The 25,662-nt window shown below is 48.3% G+C and overlaps 1 protein-coding gene across 4 annotated transcripts in view; it reads right to left on the minus strand.

Moving 5' to 3' along the window:
• Positions 1–25,662, minus strand: part of UBAP1 (ubiquitin associated protein 1) — a 391,833-nt gene that overhangs the window by 260,015 nt on the left and 106,156 nt on the right. For all 4 annotated transcript variants that reach the window (XM_069626846.1, XM_069626847.1, XM_069626845.1 and 1 more), the window contains exon 3: positions 21,901–21,941. In XM_069626846.1, coding sequence (XP_069482947.1) covers positions 21,901–21,934 — 34 coding nt within the window. In that variant the 5' untranslated portion in view covers positions 21,935–21,941. The remainder of the gene's footprint in view (positions 1–21,900; positions 21,942–25,662) is intronic.

A 25,662-nucleotide genomic window follows, 5' to 3' on the forward strand; every position in this document is an offset into this window, starting at 1 on the left:
GGTATTATCCCACAATTGGCACCACCAGATGAGACCTCAATGCAGCTATAATCCAGTTGGACTAAATGTGCCACGGTCAGAGGACAGGGAAAGGTGGGAGTCGGGCTTGGGGCGCACCGCTCTTTTCCTTGCAGCCACACCTGCACTCACCAGCTGAAACAATAGATCCCTGCAACTGAGGATCCCCGTCGGTGTGAGGAAAAGGGATTTACATTCCTGATGAAGCACGGTCACAGAATACTGTAGAAAATTAGGTGAGACTGTTTCAGAATTATACTTAATGGTTTGATATTATGAAAATTAAAGGTTTTTCCTTGCGAAAGCACACTGTTAATGAGTCCTAGGGGAACGTTCTTAGCAATGTAATGCTGGGTTGCCTGTAGAAAACATATTGTTAATGAGTCATAGGGAAATATGCTTATAATTTAATGTGTTTCTATGTAAGCTCACTGCTAAAATGAACCATAGGGAAGTACACTCTGTGTATCACAGTTGAAACCATGGGATGGAGGAGGACTCACAAAATGAGTATATATACTGCATTAATTGTGGCCATGCTGCATTTAAAGTGGGAAATTAGCAAAGCAGTTTTGTGATCACAAAGTAATGAGGAAACAAAAGTACGTAGGACAGAAATGGGATTGCAATGTTGCAAGAGTCGACCGGAATTAGAAAAACATACCTGTTCCCCTGGAAGGAACGCCAGGATGGGAATTAATGATCAGGAGAGGTTTGGGGGTAGTGTCGTTTTTGCAAACATGGCATGAATACACTGCCAACAAACCTGATTTAAAATTCCCTGTGCATGGATCTTTTGATAGAGGAAAAATAAGATATTTAAGGGAAATATTAGCTGCTATGGTTGATAAGGCCATTAGACCCCTGCAATGGGAAATGTGTAATCAAAGTGAAGACAATGCACGACAAAAAACTATAAAGGAAGCACCGATTAAAAAACGTAAACCACAATCGGAAATACAAAATGCAAGCATTGATCAGAAAGAGAAAGAAAAAGAAAAAAAAGAATTGGGATGAGGTAGACCGCGGAAATGCAATGAGGATTAAGGGTGTGTATGTAGCCAGGTCCATGGTTAGAATTTTTTTGTGGTAAAAAGGCCTCCTCCACACCAGCCTACCAGGTGACAAGATGATCTCCTCGCCACATCGTGCCTGCAGGATTACAGCCCAGGACACAGAAACCGCAGAAAAGGTATTGTTAGCATGGATACAAAATAGCCTAATAGGAGTGGAACAGGTTAAAGTACATGTGCCCCAGGAGCAAGGTACACTTGTATTTGCACTAGTACGAAGGCTGGGCAAAGACATGTGGGAGTTGCATAAAAGGTTAAACGTTAAGGAGTACGTGTATCCCCTGCCAGACAATTAGGAGGATGTAGACCAAGCAGTTAAGGAGTATAAACTTGGACAAACTCCTGTCCTGCAATAGTGTCAAAATGTGTATTATGGATCATAAATGTCCCATCAACGTCTATTGTAAGTCAAGCATTTCCAATGAGAGGTGCGCCTGGGTTTGATACAGTGGTACACCAAGACAGACTGGGTACTTAAACAGGTCCACTCACATGGATATAGATCAGTTGTTAGCATGTTTCCATGGCACCAAAGCAGAATGCAAGATAGTTTAGACCCCCCCCGCATAAAACGGGATTAGATGACAGAGGCAGCAAAAGAGGCAAGACTGGAGAATTGTCAAAGAAAATAATAACTCTTCCAGCACTATTAATAGCACATATCCAGCAAGTGGTTTCCCAGCAAACAAATGAATTGGGACACATTAACTGCTTTCAGACAGGAAAAAGGGGAGTCAGTTGAAAGATATTTTGCATAAACTGAAGCATTTACCTCGTTTAGTGGAATGGACATGGCTGTGCCGGAGGGGCAGAAAACCTTTTGTATAAGGATTGTTGTCTCACCTAAAGTCCAATATCTGATACTGTACAGTGTTCAGTATAGGTCCTATATCGTGAATGGGTTAGTTTGTTGTCACTAACAAATGTGCTTTAAATCTATTGGGAAAGTATTTGCATGCAACTCACCCCAGTTCCCTTGCCATTTATTTATTTGGATTGCGCTGGTGGCTCTCGAGTTTCGGGGCGCAGAGACAGGAACACGAAGGCCAAATGACGAACAGGATACAGGTAGCACGAGACATTAGATCTACATGGATAGGTGGGCAGGTTGTATTGTGTCTATTGCTTAAAGATGTGCATTTTCAGTTGTTTGCGAATGCGTTGGTAATTGGCTTCCATCCTTATCTGGCCAGGGATGTTGTTCCATAGGCCTGCTACAGTTATAGGGAAGAATTTTCCTGCCCCGTTTTTACGTCTGAAAGGAGCCACAATAATCAATCCTTGTTCGGCTGATGATTTCTGGTGGGCTTGTATGGAAGGATTTTGGTTTTCAGGTGTGCAGGGGCTTTACCATAGATACATTTATGTGTGAGGGACTTAAATTGGACTCTCTCCAATTTTTAGCCAGTGTAGTTCTTTCCTGGCTTCACTGATTCCTGTTTTTTTGGTTAATGATTCTCACTGCATTGTTTTGCAGAACTTGGTAGCTGTGGTAGCAGTTTTTGTTAGAGCCTAGTATAAGGGAATTGCCATAGTCAAGGCGATATAGGACGTTAGCTCTTGCGACCGTGGGCACTGTTTTCCTCAGATAGGTAGGGTCTTATGCCCTTTATTAAGCGGAAGTGGTATGAGCACTTTTTTTTTATGTAAAGGGTTTGGGCATCTGATCCCAGAGATGCTTCTTGCATCATCCAAAGGGTTTTCACCTTGTTTAGGACCTTAATTTGAGTGAGCTCTGTTTTGTTGCCATTTAGGCACATCCAATTTTGGTCCATCCATTGCTCTACCGCTTTGTAAACCAGGCTTAGTTTTTCGTTGTCCTTTTGATGGTCTCCACTTAGTTCAATTACCAGCTGAGTGTCGTCAGCGTAATTGGTAAAGAACGTGTTGATGTTATCAAGGACTATACAGAGAAATCTGAGGTATAGGTTAAACAGGAGTGGGGACATTCTGGCACCCTGTGGAACTCCACAGGTGATTTCTTTTTCTATTGAGAATAGGCTTCCCCAATGAACTCTAGATGTTCCGTTTTGTAGGAAAGACATGATCCAGCTTATTGCTTCGTCTGAGCAGTTTGCAGTTTTTTTTAGAGCTGTCTTGAGTAGATTGTGATCTAATAAGTCGAAGGCAGCGCTCAGATCCAAGAGTACGAGCAAGCTGGCTTTCCCCTGATCAATGATGTCGAGCATCTTAGTCTGTAGATCCAGCATAGCTGTTTCTGTACTATGCGCTGGTCGAAAACCAGACTGTTGGTGGTGGAGGAGTTCTGAGATTTCTACGTGTTCTTGGAGCTGTGTGGTGGTAATCTTGTCCATGATTCTAAGTATAAAGTTGCAGTTGGTTATGGACCTTAGGTTGTTTGGGTCCCTTTGGTCTAGATTAGGCTTTCTAACAAGAGGGGTGACTGTTACCCTTTTTATGCTTTTAGGCATGATTTGATCACGGAAAGATGCGTTTATCAGTTTGGTTAAGGCTGGTGCAAAGATGTCCGGATGGTCTAGGATGATGTTAGCCGGGAGTATGTTTTCGGCGCAGGTGGTGGGTTTCATGGATGCCAGGAATTTTATCATGTCATTGGGCCATGGAATGCTGCACTGCAAGAAAGTTTTGATATTTTTATAAACATATCTTTATTATTTTTAGTGAACAGCGTACAGCCAACTTTGTACCAACATTTCACCCCAAACTCCCCCTCCCCCCCACCCCCGGGAACACATGATATTTAATTCGGAGGGATTATTCTAGGTGTTGAAAACGTCCGTAACCTTAATATTGTGGGGGCACCATTGTTCCATAAAGTCCGACTGTAGGTGTTCCATGACACTACCCCATTCTTTGACGAACCTGTCCTTTGTGCCTTGGATTGTGTGGGTAACTTTTTCCATTGCTAACTGTGCCCAGACTTTTTGAAGCCATGTAAATACTAGCGGTGTTTCCCTCTTTTTCCAATTCTGTGCTATTGTTGTCCAAGCCGCTATGAGGAGTCCCACAAAGCTTCTCCGTTGTGCTTTCGTGTTTCTTTTTGTAGTGTCGTCTCTCATTCCGCACATCCATACGCCGTCACTTATTTGCTCCACATCTGGGAACATTTTGTCCATTTCTCCCTTAACTTCTTCCCAGAACGGCACTATTCCTTTACAGGCCCACCAGATGTGTTTCCACGTCCCCAACTCTCCGCATTCCCTCCAACAGAGGTTAGACGTATTTGGGAACATGGTGTGCAGTCTCTCTGGCGTGTAGTGCCACCGAGTCACTATTTTAGTCCACATTTCTCTCATCTGTACCGATCTTGTCAATTTGGGGATCAGGGCCCATATGTCCTCCCACTGGTTTCTCGTTAGTTCCATTCCCAGCGTTCTGTCCCATTTGCTCATGTATGACCATTTGATCTCTTCATCTTGCTTATTTATAAAGGTGTATAGTGTCGAGATCCATTTCTTTGCCCCTGAGTTGGATGTTATGTAATTCTCAAATGGGGTTAGGGTTCTCGTTGCCGCCTTCGCGATTTCGGGGGATTTTAACCAGTGCTTAAGTTGTTCATACCTGTATCTGTTCCATGTGGTTCTATTTGGGAGTGTGAGGCATGATTCGTATGGTCTAATTTCTTTTTTGTAAAACATTTCCCCAATTTTCGTTATGCCCGCCTCCTCCCAATTGTCAGATGTACCCTGCTCCATCCCTGGCGGGAATTGCGGGTTCCTCCATATGGGGGTGAATGGGCCTAGTGTGGTGGACATTGCGCCTTTTCGTGTTTGGGTGTCCCAAGCCTCCATGGTCGTGCTCAGTATTTCGCTGATCCCTATGTTGGGATGTCTGTGCTGTTTCTGTTTCCAGAGTAGTTCCACTAGTGGGGTTCTAGCCACCGCCCTATCTTGAGCTGCCCATAGTTGTTGTGGGTCTTCTCCCAGCCACTCCCGAAGCACCCTTAGTTGGGCCGCTTGGTAATATTTTTGAAAATGGGGAAGCGCCATCCCTCCCTCCCTTGTTGTCGATGTTAAGACAGCCCTGGACAGTCTTGGAGTTTTCCCCTTCCACACAAAGGTCGAGATCACCCTCAGGAGTGATCTGAAAAATGAGCGGGGAATCCCTACCGGTAGGGCTTGGAAGTAGTAAAGGAGCCTTGGGAGAATGGTCATCTTTACCGCCTGAATCCTACCCCACCATGAGATCAGCAGGGGATTCCATTTACCTATGTCACTTCGAACGCTAGACAGTAGCTGCGGGTAGTTTTTGCAGTATAGCTGTTCCACCTTATGTCTAAGTGTGATTCCTAGATATTTAATACCCCCCTTCTGCTATTTTGAGGTTGAGTGCCCTTGCTTCTCTTTTAATCTCTTCCCCGTCACCTGCTAGTATTAGTATTTCTGACTTGTTTCTATTGATTTTTAGCCCCGAGATGGCCCCGAAAATTTCTAGCTCTCCCACTGCTGCAGCCAGCGTGCGGTCCAGCTCTTCTAGTACCAGCAGCAAATCGTCCGCATATGCGGTTACCTTATGTTGCATGCCTGCCATCTCTATCCCCTTAATTTGCGTGGCTTCCCTGATTTTCATCAGTAGGGGCTCTAAGAAAATGGCGTATAATAGTGGAGATAGTGGACACCCCTGTTTTGTTCCTCGAGAAATGTTTACCCTTTCGGTTACCTCCCCATTGATGGCCACTCTGCAGGTTGGGGTGTTGTAGTTCGCTCTGATTCTAGCAGTAAAGTGTTCCCCAAATCCCATACATTGTAGTGTCTTAAATAACATGGACCATTCAACTCGGTCGAATGCTTTTTCGGCATCAAGTGCCAAGAGAATTGCTGGGGTTTGCTTTACTCCTATCTTTTCCACTAGGTGGATGATCCTTCTAAGGTTGTCATGTGTTTGTCTTCCTGGGATGAAGCCTGATTGATCTAAATGAATTAACTTTGGGAGAAGCGGGGACAGCCTAGCTGCTAATATCTTCGTATATATTTTGGCATCAATGTTAATCAGTGAGATTGGTCTATATGAAGCTGGGCATGATGGGTCCTTCCCTGGTTTCTGAAAAACCAGGACCTTTGCTTCGTTCATTGTGGGGGTCACATTGCCGCATTCTTTGAAGGAGTTTAAGAGTCTGGTTAGAACCGGGGTTAGCTGATCCGCGTATTTTTTATAAAATGGGGCAGTGAAGCCGTCCGGGCCTGGGGCTTTATTCTTTGGGAGTTCATTTATTGCTTTTCTAACCTCATCTTCCCTTATGGGATCTTCTAAGGCTTGCCTGTCTGCCGTTGTGATTTGCTGGAATGTGAGGGATGCCAGATATGTGTCTTGTGCGTCTGGTTCCGGGTGGTCCGTGTTATACAGTTTCTGGTAGTATTCTCTGAAGACTTCCCCTATGTCTTGTGTACGTGTCAGGTGTTCCCCTTTTGTGTCTGTGATGTTTTTAATTGTTATGTCTTTCTGTTTGGCGCGGAGTTGTCTCGCTAGTAGCCTGTTTGCTTTTATGTAATATCTTTGTCTTAGGTACAGGAGGCTCCTTTCTGCTCCCTTTGTGCGTAGCATCTCTAGTTGGCCCTGAGTGTGTTTGAGAGTCCTCCTAAGTTCCCTTGTGGGTTGTGTCAGTATTTTCCCTTGCAGCTCCGATATTGATCTTTCCAATTCTTTTTCCCACACATACCTCTGTTTTTCCCTCGTTATTTTCAGTGCCATTAGTTTTCCTCGGATCACTGCTTTAAACGCCTCCCAGACTGTGGAGATTGATACTTCCCCTGTGTCATTTTCGGTGAAGTATTCTTCTATCGTTTCCCTTATGGTCTCCCCCATTACCGTGTCCTGGATTATGTCTTCCGGCAATCTCCACCTCCACAAGCCTCTAGTTTTCCCCTGTAGCTTCAAGTCGAGCCACAAGGGTGCGTGGTCCGAGAGTGCAATTGTCCCCTTTTCTACCTCCTGGATTTTGCCCATGAGGCAAACAGAAGCCCACAAGTAGTCAATTTGTGACATAGAGCTGTGCACATGCGAGAAGTATGTGAACCCACTTTGGTCCCCCCTGAGTTCCCTCCATACATCGCCCAGGGCCAGCTGGTCCATTTGTTGCTTGAGCCGTTTTGAAGGTGCCCCATGGCTATATGTCCCTCCGGCACTTCTGTCCCTCTGTGGGTCCCAAGCTATATTCAGATCTCCACCCAAGATCACCTCCCCCCTTGCGAAGGATTCTAGTTTGTCCAGGGTGTCTCTTAGAAAGCCGTCCTGTCCCACATTGGGCGCATATACTGACGCAAGGGTGATCCTCTGTCCCTCCAGCACCGCATTGACAAACGCATACCTTCCCTCCTTATCTGTGATGGAGTCCTCCAAAATGGCGTCCCTTCCGGTCTTCATTGCAATGAGGACCCCCGCCCTTTTTTCCGTGGCATTCGCCTCGGCCCATATTGTATATCCCCTTACCCGTGCCTTTAGTTTGTCTTTTTTCCTGATATGCGTTTCTTGGAGGAGGAGGTCCACCCCTTCCCTTTTAAGCAATTTCTCCAGTTTCACCCTTTTTGTTGGATGGTTCATCCCCCTTATGTTACAGGTCACTATGCGTATCTTTCCCATTTAATAAGGCACAAGTTCAAAGTACGTGCGATCCCTTCCTTCGGTGCTGCCCTCTGACTGTGGTCCCGGTCCCTCCTTACCAGCCCTCTGACCCCCCCCCCCCAACTGGTAACAATAACAGAACCAAACTTGTTGCCCCCGAGTAGGGCGAGGGTTCCTACTGATGCCTGGGCTATGCGCCCGAAGCTCCCTGCCCTCCTTCCTCTCGGGGGAGATGTGCATGGGGGATCCTAAACCCCACATTACTGTCTTATCTTACCCGATTCCAAGCCGGATGATCCATCCCGGACCGCCTGCTCCGGTTCTAGCGCGGCTGTTTGTGTTCTCTCCCGCCCCCTCACCGGAGCCAGCACGATGTCGCACGGTTGACCTCATCTCTCTCTGTGACTTATCCTCCTTTCATATTTGCTTCCTACGGCCTTCTCTTCCCAGGGCCGGCCTTTTTTGCTTGATCTTTTCCCATCCTTTCGGTCTTCTCCTTTGTTCTCCGCTGGCTGCTGTTTGATCCCCTTCCTCCGTATCTCCCTGAAGGCCCATTATGCTGAGGCCCTCTTCCCAAGTGGTTGCTCTCCTTCATTGCAATGAGGAAGGGTGGGAGGGGGGGGGGGGTGAGTGTCCGCCCCCATCTCTCCGCCGCCGGGGCTCCGCCTCGGCAGTAGTTGCCCTTCCCATGTAAACGTCAGCCCGAAAGGGAATGTCCATTTGTATCGGATTTCTTTCGCCCGTAGGGCCTTGACTAGTGGGGCCATCGCTCTTCTCTTTTGCGGTGTATTTAGTGCCAGATCTTGGTACAATTGAATTTCCTGACCATTAATTCTTATGTGACCATTTCTCTGGCTTTCCTCAGGATTTGTTCTTTTTGCGGGTAGGAAGAAAGCGCCACCAGAACGTCCCTTGACCTCTCCCCAGGTGCTCCCGATCATTTAGGGCCGACCCGGTGGGCTCTGTCGACTCCGATTGTATCCGGCTCTGCTGCATCCAGGATGTCTCTAAACACCTCCTTAACTGCCGACATCAAATCTCTGTCCAGTACTGTTTCCGCCATATTTTTGATGCGAATGTTGGAGCGTCTGGAACGATTCTCCAAATCCTCACACTGTATCTCGAGGTTATGGGTGAGTCTCACCAGACGCTCCTGGGTTTCGCTAGCCTGCTGCGTTTCTTCATCAATCCCTTGGACTGTTCTTTCCAATGTGTCGGTTCTTTCCTCCAGTTTCGCCACATCGACCCGTTGGTCTTGGACCGCCTGTTTCATGTCATTTTTCATCTTCGTGAACTCTTCCTGTACTGTGGACATGAAATTTTCCTGGAGTTCGTGGAACCATGTTCGCATGTCCTCCTTAGAGGGTGAATGATGGGGGTTCGCCTGTGCCATTCCCTCAACCTGTTGGTTGTCCTGTGGCTTCCCTTTGGCTATTTGCGCAGCGTCCGTGGACCACAGTTGAAGGATGTTTGCTTCTTGCCTCGTGGGTTGTGGGATCTGTTGGGCTACAGTGTTTTTGTTTTTTGCTCTTGACATGGTATGGTTGTGTCCTGGAGTTCACAGGGGCCGCTGTGTTTCCCTCTTGAGCTTTGTGCTTTGCCCCCCCCTAGCGCCCGCGGGGCTGTCCTCTTGGGTCTCCTGTGGGGTCTGCTTGGTGTAGTCTGTTAGTGGGGATTATTTCCTTTTCCCGGTCGGATTTTCTTGTCTAGGGCTCTGTAGGGGAGCACCCACCAGACCGGTCCCCCCGCCGGACCCTCCCATCTCTCTGTATTTGTGTCCGTTGCCCTTCTTATTGTGCACCGTTGGGCGTCTTGTTGCCGCCTTCAAAGACGTATCCCTTGCTCCACCACCTTTGGCTCAGCCCACCTTTCATTTGGGAGCGCTTCTTTCTGGCGGCATATGGGGGAGGGGGTGCCGGGGGTGTTCTCTTACTTTGTTTGTGATTTGGGTCCCGTCTTTTCACCGCCGCACCCCGCGACGCTCTCCCCGTCGTTGGATGGTCCGGTGCCGCGACCGCCTCTGGATCTCCGCAGCAGGGGGGCCGGTACGGCGGGCCCTCAATGTAGGCGGGGCTGGGGACCGGGATGACCCCGGTCGCTGCTGTAAGCGAGCCGGTCCCCCCCTGGGGGGGGGGGTGGTGGGGGTGGTGGTGGTGGTGGTGGTGGTGGAGGTGGTGGTGGGGGGGGAGGGTGTATGGGGGGGGGCAGTAGTTCTCGCTCCCGCTCCGCACCGGGGAGCCTCTGGGTCTGAGGCGGGAATCGACGGGGGAGGGGCGGTCGCCGCGGAGCGGCGTACCCTGCTCTCCCGGCGCTCCACCGCAGTGCACCCGGTGCCTCGGGTCTGTGGGTAACTCCGGGGGGGAATATCTGCTCTCTGGCTCTCCGGATTAGCTTCGATATGTGCTGTTTTTCGGCGGCCCGGGACGAGCGCGGCTTAGTCGCGACTCGTCTCCACGGCGGCCATCTGGGAATCTTCAAGTTTTGATATTTTAATATCCGTTTTATCTAATACACCAGTTTTTAGGCACTACCGATTTATGTTGTTTGTGCATGAAAAGCAGAGTGAGAGTGTGGAAACCCAAAAGAAAAAAAGACATTTAGCTAGCTGAATTTCCTTTGAAGCATTACAGCCAGAGTCTATTAAAGTTGCCTCCCTGTCAAAGAGAAATATGTTGGTAGTAGTAGGTAGTATGTATGTTTAGCAAATAACCAGAAGCATTTGCCACATAGAACAGTACTGCAGTGAGCATTGTTATAAATACATAGGAGGAGCAGTCGCTAAACGGAATATACTAAAAAACTGGAAAGCAAAAGAACCCCCAACAATCCAAGCCTGGCTCAAGGACTTGATAGCAATGCATGAATGTGAAGAAAGTTATGTGAAAGGTGTGTCGGCCACATTTAGGCCAAAGGACATATGGGAACCTATCCGTAGATATCTGTCCACCAGCTGAAAGGGGACAGACTGCAGCACAATAACACCCGACGCCATGCAATGACTCTCCTGCAATCAATGGATTGCCTATAACGTCGATGTACCATAAGTATAACAGTCATCTATAATGAGTGTTGAGTTGTAACCGTCAGCCATTAAAGTGTTAATACATAAAGGAGTATTTGCCCTGATTTGGCCTGCCTTATACTATATAGAGCAACAGCAATGTATACATTGTTAAATGCTGGCTTTCAGGTATTGAATGCTCTCTTCATGAGGTAGTCATGGGACGCCCAGCTACCAAAACATGCATTTTATCTGCTGTTAATCAGCTACTGTAAGAGTTAGCTCAACACTTGTCTATTCTCTGCAAACAGGTTCTAAAACACCATCAGAAGGGGACAGGAGACTGCATTCAGGCTGGTGAATGGGTGTTTGTGATGATCAGGACTGTAGCACAGTTGAAAAAAAAAAAGGGCATCGCTGGGACTGCTCACCATTCAGACGATAGCAAAAATATTGTGGCTGCTAGTTTTGGATCCACGCTTTTATGGTTTAAGCAAGCTTCATCCTGCTACCCACACCATTGCCTGATCTGTCCGGTACCAAAAAGGTACGCCTTCTGTTGAAACATTGGATCCAAAATGTGTCTTTTGAAGAACAGCAATGATTCAAAGGAATCACAATATCCAGAAAGCGGGTCTGTAAATGGAGAAAGGAATTCCTTCCTGTAAGTAACAGCTACCAACTGGGCAAGGCCACCATTGAAGACTATTAGACACTCCAAGGAGCATTTTGGCTCCATAAGATCTGTCCTGATGGAATGCTGCTTTGCTGTTTCACTTGCTCCACAATAAGTTATGCCAAAACCACATGAATGGCTATTTCATCCCAGAGAGGCTTTGTGCAAAGAAGAAGAGAAAAAGGACGTGCAAAGGGGTTGTGCCTGCAGTACTGGTAAAACTAAATGTTTTTGAGATTAGGCGAGTAGGTCATTACTGGAATGTTACGTAGCACTATCCTTGTTTAGTATAGTAATTCATGTCTCCAATACCTTCCTGTCACAGATCACAGGCAACTTTAGAATCAACTAAAAATATTTTATTATGCAAGAAAAAGTGATTAGGGAAATGTCCGCTATAGACGTGGCAGATTAAGTAGGTGTTTAAGAGAACTATGTAAGAAAAGGATCGATTGTGAGCTGTTTTAACATGTTCTATAGCTAAGGAGCAGCTTCCAGAGAGTAAGTCAAAGACCTTGTCGAAGTGCAGATTTAGCCAGGATCAAAAACCGTTTGAAAGACTACACTAGCTTTAAAATGCATACATGCTCTCCTTTTGAATGGGGGAAGGCAGACACAGATAGATAAATGAGAGGGGCGGGTGTTTCACATGGAAGATTGTTCGGCCATGTGAAGATAGCTGAAGCTATAATAAAGACCTGTGCCTCTGAGAAGATACAATTCTGTTCCAGTGTTTTTTTGCCTTCAAGTTATTTTCTGAACACAGGCGGGAATACAAATAAGTATTTTCCCACATCAGGAACCTCTAGCACTTCCACAGGGCGTATCTCATGCCTGTATTTCTCCATGGAAGTCTTGCAACGATGGCAATCTGCTCCACGTCGCTACTCTCAACTCTTGCTCCGCTGTCAAACACTCCTCGGACATCTGCAGTCTCCTCGAAGAGCTTGATTTGGATGTACTCTGTCTCACCGAGTTTGGTTCACAGCCTGCTCTGTTACGAGTTTTGACGCTCTCCTCCCTGATGGCTACAAGATCCTCTCTGAACCCAGAACCAACCATCCTGGAGGGGGTGTAGCCCTGATCTTCCCAGAGTGGATCACTGCTCCTGTCATTCCTACGCAGGCTTGCTCCTACTTTAAATGCTTGGTCTGTGGGCTCTCCATCTCTCCCTGCCACTCTCACTGTAATCACCATCTACAGGTCGCCCTCTTCCGCTCCGAGTGGGCTGACCTCTCCTCCACCCTCCTTGCCTCTACCTCTCAACTTCTCCTCTGAGACTTTAACATCCACTTGGATGCTGCTAGCCCCGCCTCTGGGCTCTAAGGCACACCATGGATGTTATCTTGTGAGACCCTCCCCCACTTGAACCCGCTCACCACTCCGCTCTCTTTGACTGACCACTTTCTTCTCTACTGTCACCTGTCGCTCTCTGCCACTCAAGTAAAGCCGACCCCAGTATCTCCTCCACCTCCTCCACCTCCACCACCACCTCCTTTTTTATGACTGTTTATTGAGTTTGAACAACAAAACATAGAAAAACAAACATGGATCATCGGCATCCATAGGATAAAGGCAGCATAGCATTAATAACAGTTAGAAGAGGCCCATAAGGCCAAGAACCGTAAGACAACAACAAAACAAGGCAGGTAACCAATGCTAACAGTGATATTGGTCTATCCCCACCAGCGGATCTCAGTGAGCATCTAGCCATTTACCCCATATTTTTTCAAATTTACGGGGGCAGCCCCGTGCATTATAAATCCGGCGCTCAGAAGCTGTGCACCTGTCCAGCTCGTTACTCCAGCGGTTCAGGCACAGTGGTTCGGCAGATCCCCAATTAGCTGCAATGTCTTTTGCCTGCCCCCAACGCAATTGCCAGAAACATTTTCTCATATTTTGACAGGTCTACTTCACCCCAGATGCCTAAGAGTACCATTTTGGGATCCCTGGAGATTGGTGTCGCCAGGGCAGCAGAGATTCACTAATACAATCCTCCCAGAAGGCCTGTAACACCCAACAGTCCCATATCATATGGTAGAAGGTAGCAGGTTCATTTTTGAATCGAACGCAAGTCTCGTCTTCTAGTCCACCCCATCTGGCCATTACAGCACGTGAGTGGTATGAGCGATGGAGGATTCTCAACTGTATTAGCCTAAGCTTGAGTCTATACCAATTTCTCTAAGAGACATTAATGCATCAACCCAATCTTCAGGTTCAAGGTGACTTACGCCCCTTTCCCACTTTGCTTTGAGCCCGTCTAGCTGTGTAGCCCCGAAGGAGTTAAAGGCCTGGTAAAGAGTGGAGGTGACCTTCGAGGAGATGCGTTGCGGGAGGATATTGGTCTCGATGATTGTCGTGTCAGGGAATTCAGTGCTTATAGCGTGGGCTAGTTGCGCGTGCCGAAACCGGTCAATGGGTGCCAGGTCGAATTGTTCTCGGATGGTCTCAAAGCCCAGGAGGCGACCCCCTTGTATCACCTGTGCTAGTGTGTGTATTCCTTTTGCATGCCAGTGACCAAAGGAGCCCATTCTCACTATTTCCGGGAGGAGCGCATTGTGCCATATGGGTTGTGATAGCGTTGGCTGTCTTTTCCAGCCGATTAGTTTGTGTGCGTCTCGCCAGGCGCGACGTATATGGGGGATCATTTTGGGCAGCGCCGGGAGTTGGTCATGGGTGGCGTACAGGATTTGCAGCAGTGTTAACGGGGCCATGATCTCCAGTTCGATACGGATGTGTGGCAATGTGGGGTCTGAGTGCATCCAGTCGTTTACCACTCCTATCCGTGTAGCCAGGTAATGGGAGCGTATGCAGGGTAAACCGATGCCTCCCTCCCATACTGGTCTCTGGAGCGTATCAAGGGCGATCCGGGATTGTTTCCCGCCCCATAGCAGTGTGCATAGGTACTTGTCAATAAGTGCGAAGGTTTCTCGGGGGATGAGGAATGGGGCGTTCTGAAGGACATACAACAGCCTGGGAAGGGTCATCATTTTGAATAGCACGGCTCTACCCATTAGCGGTAGGGGAAACGATTGCCAATGGGGGGTGTCTCTGGTGAACCGCTCAATTACTGGTTGTAGATTAAGTCGGGGATACTCCGAGCGTCGGGTCAAGCCGTATACCTAGGTATTTATTTTCCTTAACAGAGACATGGTATGGGCAGGTCTCCGGGATCGCAGACTCGCCCCCCTGAATCGGGAATAAGATGGTTTTGGCATCATTAACCTTTAGGCCCGCAAAATTCTGATAATCCCTGAGAATGGGGGAGACAGCCGGGCATGAGATGCACGGGTTACTGAGGTATATGAGAAGGTCATCCGCATAGAGCGAAAGGCGGTCCTCTCCCCCTTCTGGCCAAACGAAACCGGTCCAGTTGGTATTGGCTCTAAGCTCAATTGCTAGCGGTTCAATGGCCAGGAGGAAGAGGAGTGGGGATAGCGGGCACCCCTGCCTCGTGCCCCTACCCAAGGGAAATGATTTGGAAGACCTGCCATTCACCCTCACTGTGGCCTCCAGGGATGCATAAAGAAGTTTTACCCATGATATAAATGTCTGCCCCAGGTTCATCCTAGCCATGATCGCCCACAGAGCTTCCCACCCCACAGAGTCAAACGCCTTTTCAAAGTCCATCGCCAGGAGGGAGAGTGGGGCTGGTATTTCTTTCGCTCTGCTCAGCGGCAATTGGACTCTACGTAAGTTCATTCGAGTTGATTTATTGGGCATGAATCCACATTGATCCGGGTGGACGAGGGTCTCAATCACCTGCAGTAGTCTATTGGCAAGTGTTCTGGCGAGGACCTTGGCCTCGCCGTTGATCAGGGATATCAGGCGGTAGGAGGCACATTCCTCCGGGGGTTTTCCAGGCTTGTGTATGACTACTATGCATGCCTTCCTGAGGTCTGGGGGGGGGGGGGGGGGGGGTGGGAGTGCTCCTATCTCTCTGCTGCGTAGGAACATGCGGTGCATGTGGGTAGATAGTGTGCCATCGAGGCATTTCCACGTTTCCGTTGGGAACCCGCTGGGGCCCGGAGTTTTACCGGACTGGAGCTGTGCCAGTGCCTCTTGTACCTCGGTGTCGGTGATGTCAGCATTCAGGAGATCTGATTGGTGCTGTGGGAGTATCGAATCTCGATTCGGTCGAGATAGCGTGAGGGTTCAACTGGCAGGTTCTCAGTGGGTGGGGTGTAGAGATTTTTGTAGTAGTCGGCGAATGCCTCGACAATGTCAGAGTCTTCTGTCAGCAGTGTTCCATCTGGAGATCTAATGGCCCATACATGTCCCCTGCTTTGTTCGCGTCTCTCTAACCAGGCCAGAGTCTAGTTAGCTTTTTCGCCCCGTTCATATATTTGGCTTCGGACTAATTGGTGGTCAGTTCGTGCATTATCTAGGGATAGGTTGCTAAGGGCAAATTGCGCCGTGAGCATCGCCTCCTTTGCTTCTTGGGTGCCGTGTACTAAGACTTGCCGTTCACACTCCAGGACTTGTGCTTCTGCTTCTCTGACCTTCTGGACTAGACGTTGTTGATAGGGGGAAACCGCTGAGATAGCTTCCCCCCGGAGGACCATCTTGCACGCCTCCCAGATCGAGATCGGGCAGTCCACGGAGCCTTCATTGAGTTCGAAATATTCCGTTGTCTTTTTTTCAAGCTCCTCAGCGATTTCAGGGAGGCGGAGATGGTATGCGTTTAGGCGCCAGTTACGGTCTGGGTGGCGGCAGGAATTTTTCATGGTTAGGAGGAGCGGAGAGTGGTCCGAAATTCCTCTTGCAAGGAATTCAGCGTCGAGAAGCATGTGATTTATGTTGCGGGGGATAAAGGCATAATCGATCCTGGAGAACGATTTGTGGACGCCCGAATAGAAGGAAAAGCCAGCCTCGTTGTTATGAAGCGAACACCATGTGTCCGTCAGTCCCAAGGCCTTGGCGAACGCGGCGAGCGGTGTGGAGGGTTCCAGGTCTTCTATAGGATCTATCGACTGTGGTGTCCATTACTTCATTAAAGTCCCCCCCAATCACCCAAGTATCAGCCTCTTCTTCCAGGAGCAAGCTCTGTAGTTCGGAGAGTAGTTCTTTCACCAGCGTGGAGGGGCATAGATTGCTGCCAGGCCCCATTTCTCGCCCCAGATATCAGCTAGCAACAGTACATATCGGCCTCGGGGGTCGGTCCTGATCTTCCTTACCTGGAGGGGAACTCGTTTGTGAACGAGTATCATCGTGCCCCTGGCACCTTTCGTGAATCCGGCATGGTAGGTATGCGAATAATTGGATCTTTTGAAAAAGTTGGCGTTTGTGCCTATCAAGTGCGTTTCATTTAGGAGGGCAATGTCTGGCGAGTGTCGGTTTAGGTACTGGAGCACCAATCTTCGCTTTATGCTGGATCCGAGGCCATTGACATTCCAGGACAGTATGGTTACCTTGTTGGAATTCAATCTATCTGCGCAAGTCTTCTTGTTGGGACATCTGGAAGGATCAGTGGCAATTGCGCTTTTTCTGGGGACATATGGCGGTTTCCTTCCAAGGGAGACATCCGAGGGTTGCCTCGCATTGAGGTGCCTGGTGACTGGCTGATAACGGCGTCCTCGGTCCTGGCCAAAGACAGCGTTTGCTTTCCTTGCCTATGTTTGTCGGCTTCAAGCCTTCTTGTCCCATGGTTCCTTAGGTCCCCAAAACGCCCCCCACCCTGTACTCCCCCCCACCCCACAACTGGGAGAACCTGTCGCCCAAACATTAAACTTATAACTTGGTAAACTTCCTCGGGATAACCCTGACTGCGATAACGCCTGCGCCGCATTAGGAGCGGTGGCCGCTAGGTGAGCGCTTCCATGTTAATACGTTGCAGATTATTCCCCCCCCACTGCGTGGGCCTTATCCCTTTTCCGTGGGGGTCCCCGTCATGTTGTTGTCTGAATTGGCCGGAGATCGAGGGGGCGAGAGCCGCTCGGGCAGGGGCCTCTGTGTGGGTGGGCCCGGTGGTGTGCTCCTCGTTCTGGAATCCGTGAGAACTTGGGTTTCCAGCCAGTCCCATGCTTCTTTGGGAGTGTAAAATAGATGAGTGGTGCCCTCATAGTGGACTCTGAGCGATGCCGGGAAAAATAAACCATATTTGATAGAAAGCGACTGAAGTTTGTTCTTGACCGAGTCAAAAGATTGGCGGGCCTTTTGGACTTCCTTGGTGTAGTCGGGGTAGAACCCGACCCTATAGCCGTTGTATGTAATCGGGCCGGAGGCCCTTGCCATTTGTAGGATCGCATCTCGATCACGGTAGTTCAGCAGGCGTGCGATTATCGTTCTAGGCGGGGCGCCCAGGGTAGGTGGGCCGGTGGGGACTCTGTGTGCCCTTTCTATGGAGAAGAATTTGGATAGTTTTTTGGGGGGCAAAGACATGAGTTAGCCAATCCTCCAGGAACAGTTCAGCGCTGGGGCCTTTCTCCTTCTCCGGTATCCGAGGATCCTGAGGTTATTGCGCCACGCTCTCCCTTCGCTGTCCTCAGCATGGTATTCCAGTTAGGCAATTTCTTGGGTGATCGTGGCAAATTGTTGCTCCAAGCGGTTTATCGTGTCTTCTGTGTCCAACACTCTCTGTTCCGCCTCACCAACCCTGGCCGATAAATTGTGGAGGTCTTGGCGTATAAGGGACATCTCGGTGGATATGCCACCTATTTTAAGTTCCAGTGATGTCCTCGATTCCCCAATCGCTCTCATGAGGTCCGTCAAGGAAATTGGGGGGCCCTGAGGCTCGTTGTCAGCCCCTTCATCTTCTAGGGGCTGAGGTCCACGTCGTAGAGGGGCCTCCACGGTGTAGAGGTCCATTTTGCTTTGCAGTGTTTGTCGCTTGGTCTTTTCCTTCCCCATGTCGCGGTTGATCAGCCCGTGCCGTGTGGGTACAGCTGCTTCAAGTGTTCACCCAAGGGGTGGATGTAGGGTTTGGAAAAGGGCTAGCGTATGCCAAGCGGGTGTGCCCAAGCAGCGCAGGGGCCCGTCGTGCGTCCGTGTGCTGGCTGCGCCTTAATATAGTTCGTTGGCAGCATATCTCTGGTCCACGGGGGAGCCTAGTCCCCGGTTCTCCTTGTCCTGCTGCGGCTCGACCCCGGTGCCCTGCTGATTGGGGGAGGGGTGAAAAGACAGGCAGCGTAGGCCAGAGCCGCAGGTAGTCAGTTGTGCGGGCCTTCGAGCCGCGGAGCCTCACGCGCTCACCTCGCCGACGGGCCAGGACTAGCGCCTTGAGGATTCGCCCACTGCCAATGTCGGGTCGACGGGGGAGATCGCCGTGGGTCTCCAGCTGTATTTGTAGGGCGCTGGTTCTTGGAGTCGGGTTGTCTCTGTGTGCCTTCTCAAGGAGGGTTCCCCGCGCACGCTGTGTCAGGACCTCAACGGCCGCGCCTCATCTGTCTGCCGACTTCGGGGAGGCTCTCGCGTCTCCTACTCTGATTTTCTTCGGGGTTGCGGGCACTGGTTCTCTACTGCATCCGCTACCCCCGGAGCGCAGCCGGGGTGGAAATAGTGCACTTTAACAGGAGTTCTTGCAGGATAATTCAATCACCAACACTCTTAATTGACTTGCCCCCATCATGAGGATCCGTTGAAGCCTGCATCCATGTGCAACTGTTGGTACGTTTCTGACCTCACCACCCTTAAGCCAAGTGTAGGTGGGCTGAGAGGAAGTGGAGGGCATCAAGCGCATCCTCTGACAATCTGGCCTGCCGCCTACTCCAAAGGCAATACAGACTCTGTCCTTTCTAAGAAGAGAGCCTACATCCAAGGCCGCGTCTCGGCAGCCTCTAACAACTCAGTCGAACATTTCAAAATCTGCAAGGATCTGGCCAATCCTGCTGCAGTCTCTACCTCTCCAGTCCCTTCCCAGGCCCTTAGCACGGATCCGACATCTCATTTCACCACTAACATCTTTTTCCCTCTTTCTAGTCTCCCACCAAACCCCACCCCGGGGGTCCAACCTCTCTCCTTGCCTCCTTAACCACTACCTGGCACCTCTGGCCCACCTCATCTCTGCCTTCTGTTCTAACTTAGTGTTACGACGGATACCACACAGCTCTCCTTCAGGCTCCCCTCAGCCTCTTCTGCTCCTTCCCTCATACCCGACTGACTGTCCGCAATTCAGGAATGGAGTGCCTCCAACGATATTTACCTTATTGCCAATAAAACTAAGATCCTCCTCATTGGAACACCTGCTCCCGCCTTCCCCCTCTCACTCTGGCCACTCACACGGGGCCCTCTACCTGCACCTTCCTGTGAGGCTTAGAACCTTGGTGTCTTCTTCGACGACGACTCTCCTCACATCTCTATCTCTAAGAAGTCACACTATCAGCTGCACTTCTTCAGAGGTATTTTTCCTTGGTTCACTTTCCCACAGAAGCTCACGTTCTCCAGAGCCCTGGTCCTCTCTAGCCTGGACTACTGCAACAGCCTCTTTCTAAATCTGGCTGCCTCTACACTTAGCTCTTTACAGCTCATCCAGAACAGGACTGTGAGACCTGTCCTTGGCTTCAAGCCCAGGGTCCGTATCTCTAAAGCCCTGAAATCTCTCTACCGGCTCCATGTCACTGCGAGGATCAAGTTCAAGACCCTCTGCATCGTCCACAAGGCTTTCTGGTGTTGGGGACCACACTACATCCAACTTTTTCTTCCTTACTGAGCCAACCTCTCAACCACCTCCAACTCTGAGGGTCAGGTGCTTCTCCAGGCAGCGAATGGGGGGGTAGTTCTCTGTCCTTGACTGGGCCCTCCCTCTGGAACAGCCTCCCTGCCTCTCTGAAACTGGAGCAGGACCATATAAGGTTCCAGAAGCAACTGAAGACCTTCCTTTTTGCTTCTGCTTTGTCTCTCCCTCTCCCTTGTTGATGTCCCCGTCTGCTGCGTATACTGGTTACCTGGCCACCCACTGAATTTACGGGATCAGGCTCCTGCACGACCAGTTGCCCTTGCAATGCCTTTGGGCCTCCCAGACACTTAAGGGATAGTATCTGTAACCCAAAGTCCCCACACTCTCTGCACTTATGAGCCATCTCCTGGGAGCACTTATGAGTTAGTTTGCACCCCCCCCCACTCCTGGCACTTTTCCCTCTCCCCCTGCACTTGTGCGATCTGAATGACACAAGGCCTAGTAAGATCGTTGTTTTGTCATTCCTTGTCTTGGCACGCCTAGAAACACTTGTGTACAGACACGTTATAAATTACTTTTATCATATCAATATCCGTGCTCGACGTAGCCTAAATCAAGGGCAGGGAGAAGAACTTGCTGGTAGGTGAGAAAAGAAGCGGCTAGGCATTATAGCAACAGAACTGTATTAGATCAATGAATTGTCAAAGGACTGGTGTTCCCTTAGGATGTTTCTTTACACTCCCAAGGGAACATAAGAGTGACTGGAATAAACGTAGACCTAGTGTAGGACCAAAGACTAGTACAGCAAAATAATCAGTGGAGTGTGTGTGCGACTGGATGTGCTACAGCATACTTTAGTCTATGGCAAAACTACAGAATAAAGTTACAGCTCAGCGCAGTTAGTTTTAGTAAAAACATCAAATGCAGAGGTATTACCTCTAGCACTTGTGCACTAAGCTGCTGGCAAGTCCAAGCTGCCTGAAAAAGACAGGTTATGTCACCTGGGCCGGAGCCTTCCACGCTCTAACCGAAGGAGAACATATCAGCAGGTGGAGCAAACCCATGTCTGGGTGACTTACAAAAAAGGTCACAATATTCAATGATACACCAACTAAGTGATTCATTGCGGTGTATGGGACCATACCGAAACACAAGGAGTACAAGTGGACATCTGTAGAGATGATCATTAATAGAACATACAGAAATATGCATAGATGTACATAAATAAGAAACTTGGATAAAGCACACACACACAATACATATTTGACAGTGATTGTATTGCCACATGGACCTATTTGAAATAATTTTAGATCCAAATTGCAACTTAGCTAAATTTCAAGCACCCAAATACGTTATCCCCATGTTTTTATTTGAAGAAAAAAAAACATGGAAATAACATTTTTAAAACCAAATCAGTACATTAAAAGAGAAGGATTATGTGCCCTTGATTAGAGGAATTAAGCCACAGCCCAAACATGCAGTGCTTTAATGTGCTGTAAGTTAACATTGAAAACAGCCAACAATTCACGGATGAGTGCATCAATTAGTATAATAGAGGCAGCTGATGGATAAATGGCAGATAACCGTTTACAGTTAAACAAGACCCCTTTCAAGACACACAAGGTGGAAGGAGTTACAACCCCTACGGCCCTTCACTCACACAACCTCCCCATAGGCCAGCGTTATTTGAACAAATCTTTCTCCCCTCCCCAACCACATAATAAAACAAAACAAGGGTGTTGTCGCCCACTAAGTAACGTTCCATTCCCTGCAACTTCCCACACAAGTTAATAAAGCATTTCATTCCAGCTTACAATTAAGTATTTTTCCTGTCATTCAATGTAATTAATTCAAGCTCCAACGATTTGTTCTTTAACGCCCAATCAAAACCAAACAAAAACAAATGCACTGCTTTTTTACTTTCACAAAGATGATTTCAATAAAGTCTGCTGTACACTTAACAGCACAAAAAACTCACCTTGGAAATCTGTTGCCGACTTCCTAGAAGCCATTTAGAATCTAAAAAATGAAAGAACAGACTATAAACATCTTAGATGGACTGACAGACCTCATTGCACATGCAACTCAACCCACAAGAATAAATGTCGCAAACGCCAAGATTCAGTCCCTTAAAGTTAATCCATACAGAATATACCAAACTTAAAAATAGGGTAACATTTCCACTAAAACACTTAAAATGACATTAACTTGCAGTTTCAATAATGGTTATTAGCCAACAAAATGTTATTCAATGCATGGCTGAAAGAGAAGTCCCCAGCTACAACTCAACTGGCGGGTTACAAAGAGATCTCGAAAGCATAAGGTCACTGGGGGGCAAGAAGGGTTTATAGTAATTGTTTCGACAGCCATAGTTTCAAATGGCAAAGTTTCAACAACAAATGCATCAAATAAATGTATTAAAAAAAATGTTTAATGGGGGTGAGGGGTAGGGGATGTCTGCCCCGAGTCCCTGTTTTTTTTTTACCCCTTAACACCCATATTAGTAAAAAAAAAAAAAAAATTTACCTAACAAAAAGCATTTTTTCGTTTTTTCGATGCATTTTTGTCAAAACTTGCCATTCGAAACTATTTTTAGAAACAATGCCTGAATACCGCAAGAAGTGTTAGGAGAGTGAGAATGATGATGATTCCACTGAATACGCCACTCCAAAGAGAAACTCATTCAAATTAAGAGCTTATGTTCTGCAAGCAGTGCTTGCAACAGGCTGTTAGGGAGAATTTTAATTTCTGTACGAAAATCCTCCCACCTTGGAGACGCCCAGATCTTTTGCTGGACTTCAGACTTTTTAATTTTAACTCCATAGTGAGTGGGACCTTTTTCTCACTTTCGCATGTATTTTGTACCCTATTTCGATTTTGTGTTTTCACTGTTTTTGGAGTCTGACAAACTCCATAAGCATATGTTTTTGTATGGTGACACACAGCAACTTCAGTGCAGTGTGACAGAGACATCCTTTGGATTTCTCATAAGATTTAAATAAATTTTCTTAGGTGAACTACAGTTCACAAGAATAGTAAAGTGAAATTGACTTTACTTACCTTTTGTCTCTGTAGGTCCAGCACACACCATCTTAGGTGGAGTGCTGGCCGGGTTACTCCGTAGCCCCTTTATCCTACTTTCTCAAGTAACATTTTTTGTTACCCTCACTAATTTAAATGACTGGTGGCAGTGGTTTACTTTTTCCTACCATTGTGCTTTTCTACCACAGACTGAACCCTCAGCTGCAGTACAGCACCCATGGGTGACCATTTTGTTAAAATGGCTCCCCCGCCCCCATTTACTGTTTGTGAGGCCTTTCTTGGGTTTTACTCTGTGCATTGAGACAGGTTTCAGCCCTTTGATTGTTCTGCCTTTGGCGGGCATCAGCTCTGAAGCCCGCCCCTGGATCCGGTGCGTCTGGAAGAACAGGAGGGAGGGAGGGAGTCACCCGAAACTCCACTGTCCTTTGTCTCTGGGAATGCCTGAATGAAACTAGTCCCGATTGGCTGGCTGTCCTTTCACCTTGATGTGCAATAACAGCCTAGGCTGTGTATGAATGGGAAAAACCTGCTTAAAAAGGCAAGGGTTTTGGGACTACAAGCAGAGTTGACCACTTGAAGAAACATCAGAAGAAACTGAGAAGAGAAACCTGCTGCAGCCTCCTGGACCTTGAATTGCCCGGTGAAACCCTGCTGCTGTGCGGACCTCATTTTCCACCACCGGAGACGCTCTGGACAGAACAACTTCTCCCCTTGGGTTAGTGGGGCCAACTAACCCCGAGACAAACTCCTCTTGTGCACCATCCCTGACTTGCTGTGCCTCTCAGAATTAGTAAAGCAAGCGGATAATCTTTGGATATGCTTCATACACTTCGACACCCTGAGGTGACTTCAATCACAGCGATAGTATTTGCATTTATAGATCACACCAATAATTTTGTAAACTCCGAGTTGCAGAAAGGAAGGGTTAAGGGAAATAAAAAGGTTAGAAAGGTTTCTCAGAAAATGCAAGGATAACGAAATCCTCCAATGAAGTCTAGATAGGCCTTTCCCAGCAGTAACAGTAAACATCATGCTACAATCTGTGTGACTGCACCAATTCTTACCCAACACAGGCTACAAATGCTACCCTTGTCCACAGTAACAGAACTTCTCACAGAGCTTTTTTTTTTTTTTTTAAATTCAATGTGATAGATTTTTGGAAAACAACAGCATAGGTACGCAAATTACAGGATTTGGGCAATCGCCCTCAACAAATCAAACTATAAGCCATTGTTCCCTGGCGTTTGTCCCCCCCGCCACCACCTCCCACCCACCCCACTCAGTATCTTGAGCGTTGCTGTCTACTTATAGAAATGATGCGGCATAGGCCAGCGTCAATCCGGGTTTTCTCCGCCAGTGGTCGACCGGCTTTCCAGGTTCCAAAGCCATTCGTTCCATGTCGGGGCTTGTTTTTGGGCCGGGCCAAGGACGCTTGAGGGTCTCAAGACGTGGCCTATGTATTGCCAAACACCTCTTGAAATTGCAGCCAGTCTGTCTCTATTTGGGTACTTGAACCATGTAAAGCCGCAGTGAGACTTTCCATTAGGAATATGTCTTTGGCAATCAACACCCATTCTTTCTTCGAGGGGAGCGCGGGCCACTCTGGCTGCCAACAGTAGGGAGTGCAAGAGAGATCCGGTAATTTTTCCCAGTGGTCATCCTTATGCTGCAGGCCAAACAGTATCAATATCGGGTCCAGCGGGAGCACACCTTCTCCCGCCTCTTTCAGCCAGCTAAGGACTTCGGCCCAGTAAGTTTGGACCTTCCCGCATGTCCACCACATGTGCCAATAGTTTGCCCTTTCCCCACACCCGTGCCAGCAAATGGGGGATTACGTCTGGGAACATCCTAGAAAGTGTGATCGGGTCATACTGCCATATGTGCAGGAGTTTGACAGCATGGATTTTGTATTGGCAGGAGATCGAGGTCTTAAATGATCTACTACAGAGTCGCCCCCAGAGACCGTCTCCTATCCTACAACCCAAGTCTCTTTCCCATTTGCCCCTGAGGCTTTTGGTGGTTTCCTCCCGGGGGGTTGAAAGGGCAGAGTAAAGAAGTGAGATGAGACCTCATTTCTACATGGGTATCTAAGATTTTTTCAACTGAGGTGAGTTTTCTTTGTAATTTGGGCTTTAGTTCTGGTTTCATTAGGATTCCCTTGAGTCTCAGGTAGAGGAGTGGGGAGAGCCTACTTATTCCCAAGGATTCTTCAAGCTCCTGGATGCTTATAAAGGACTCCTCCCTGACCAACTGACCAACTCTGCATAGGCCCGCGTCAAACCAGGGCTGATAGTGTTCATGGCCTGGGATTGCCTCTAAAATTGGTGTGGACCAGATGCGACTCATGGGGGAGGGCCAAGTGGTCACCTTCTCACCTTGTCCCTTACCCTCAACGCCTTCCACATTGTTACTAGTATTGGGTGATCCCTGATTCTCCTTGGCAGCTTTTTCATCGGGACCCATAACCACTCACCCACTGCGACCGGGCTCAGGAGGGAGTTTGAGAAAGACCCATTGTTTGTTGGGGTCCTCTCTGAGGTGGGGGGCCAGGGTTCTGAGCTGGGCTGCCCTGTGGTAAATTCGTAAGTCTGGGAGGCCGAATCTCTTTATACATTTTTTGGCTTCTTTAAGAAGTGCGTCTGGGGCTTCCAAAGGGAGCATCTGGAAAACGTACATGACCCTGGGGAGAAGGTTCATC

This window comes from Ambystoma mexicanum, chromosome 6p (genome assembly GCF_040938575.1).
Source record: "Ambystoma mexicanum isolate Mex_15411 chromosome 6p, UKY_AmexF1_1, whole genome shotgun sequence".
Taxonomy (NCBI): Eukaryota; Metazoa; Chordata; class Amphibia; order Caudata; family Ambystomatidae; genus Ambystoma; species Ambystoma mexicanum.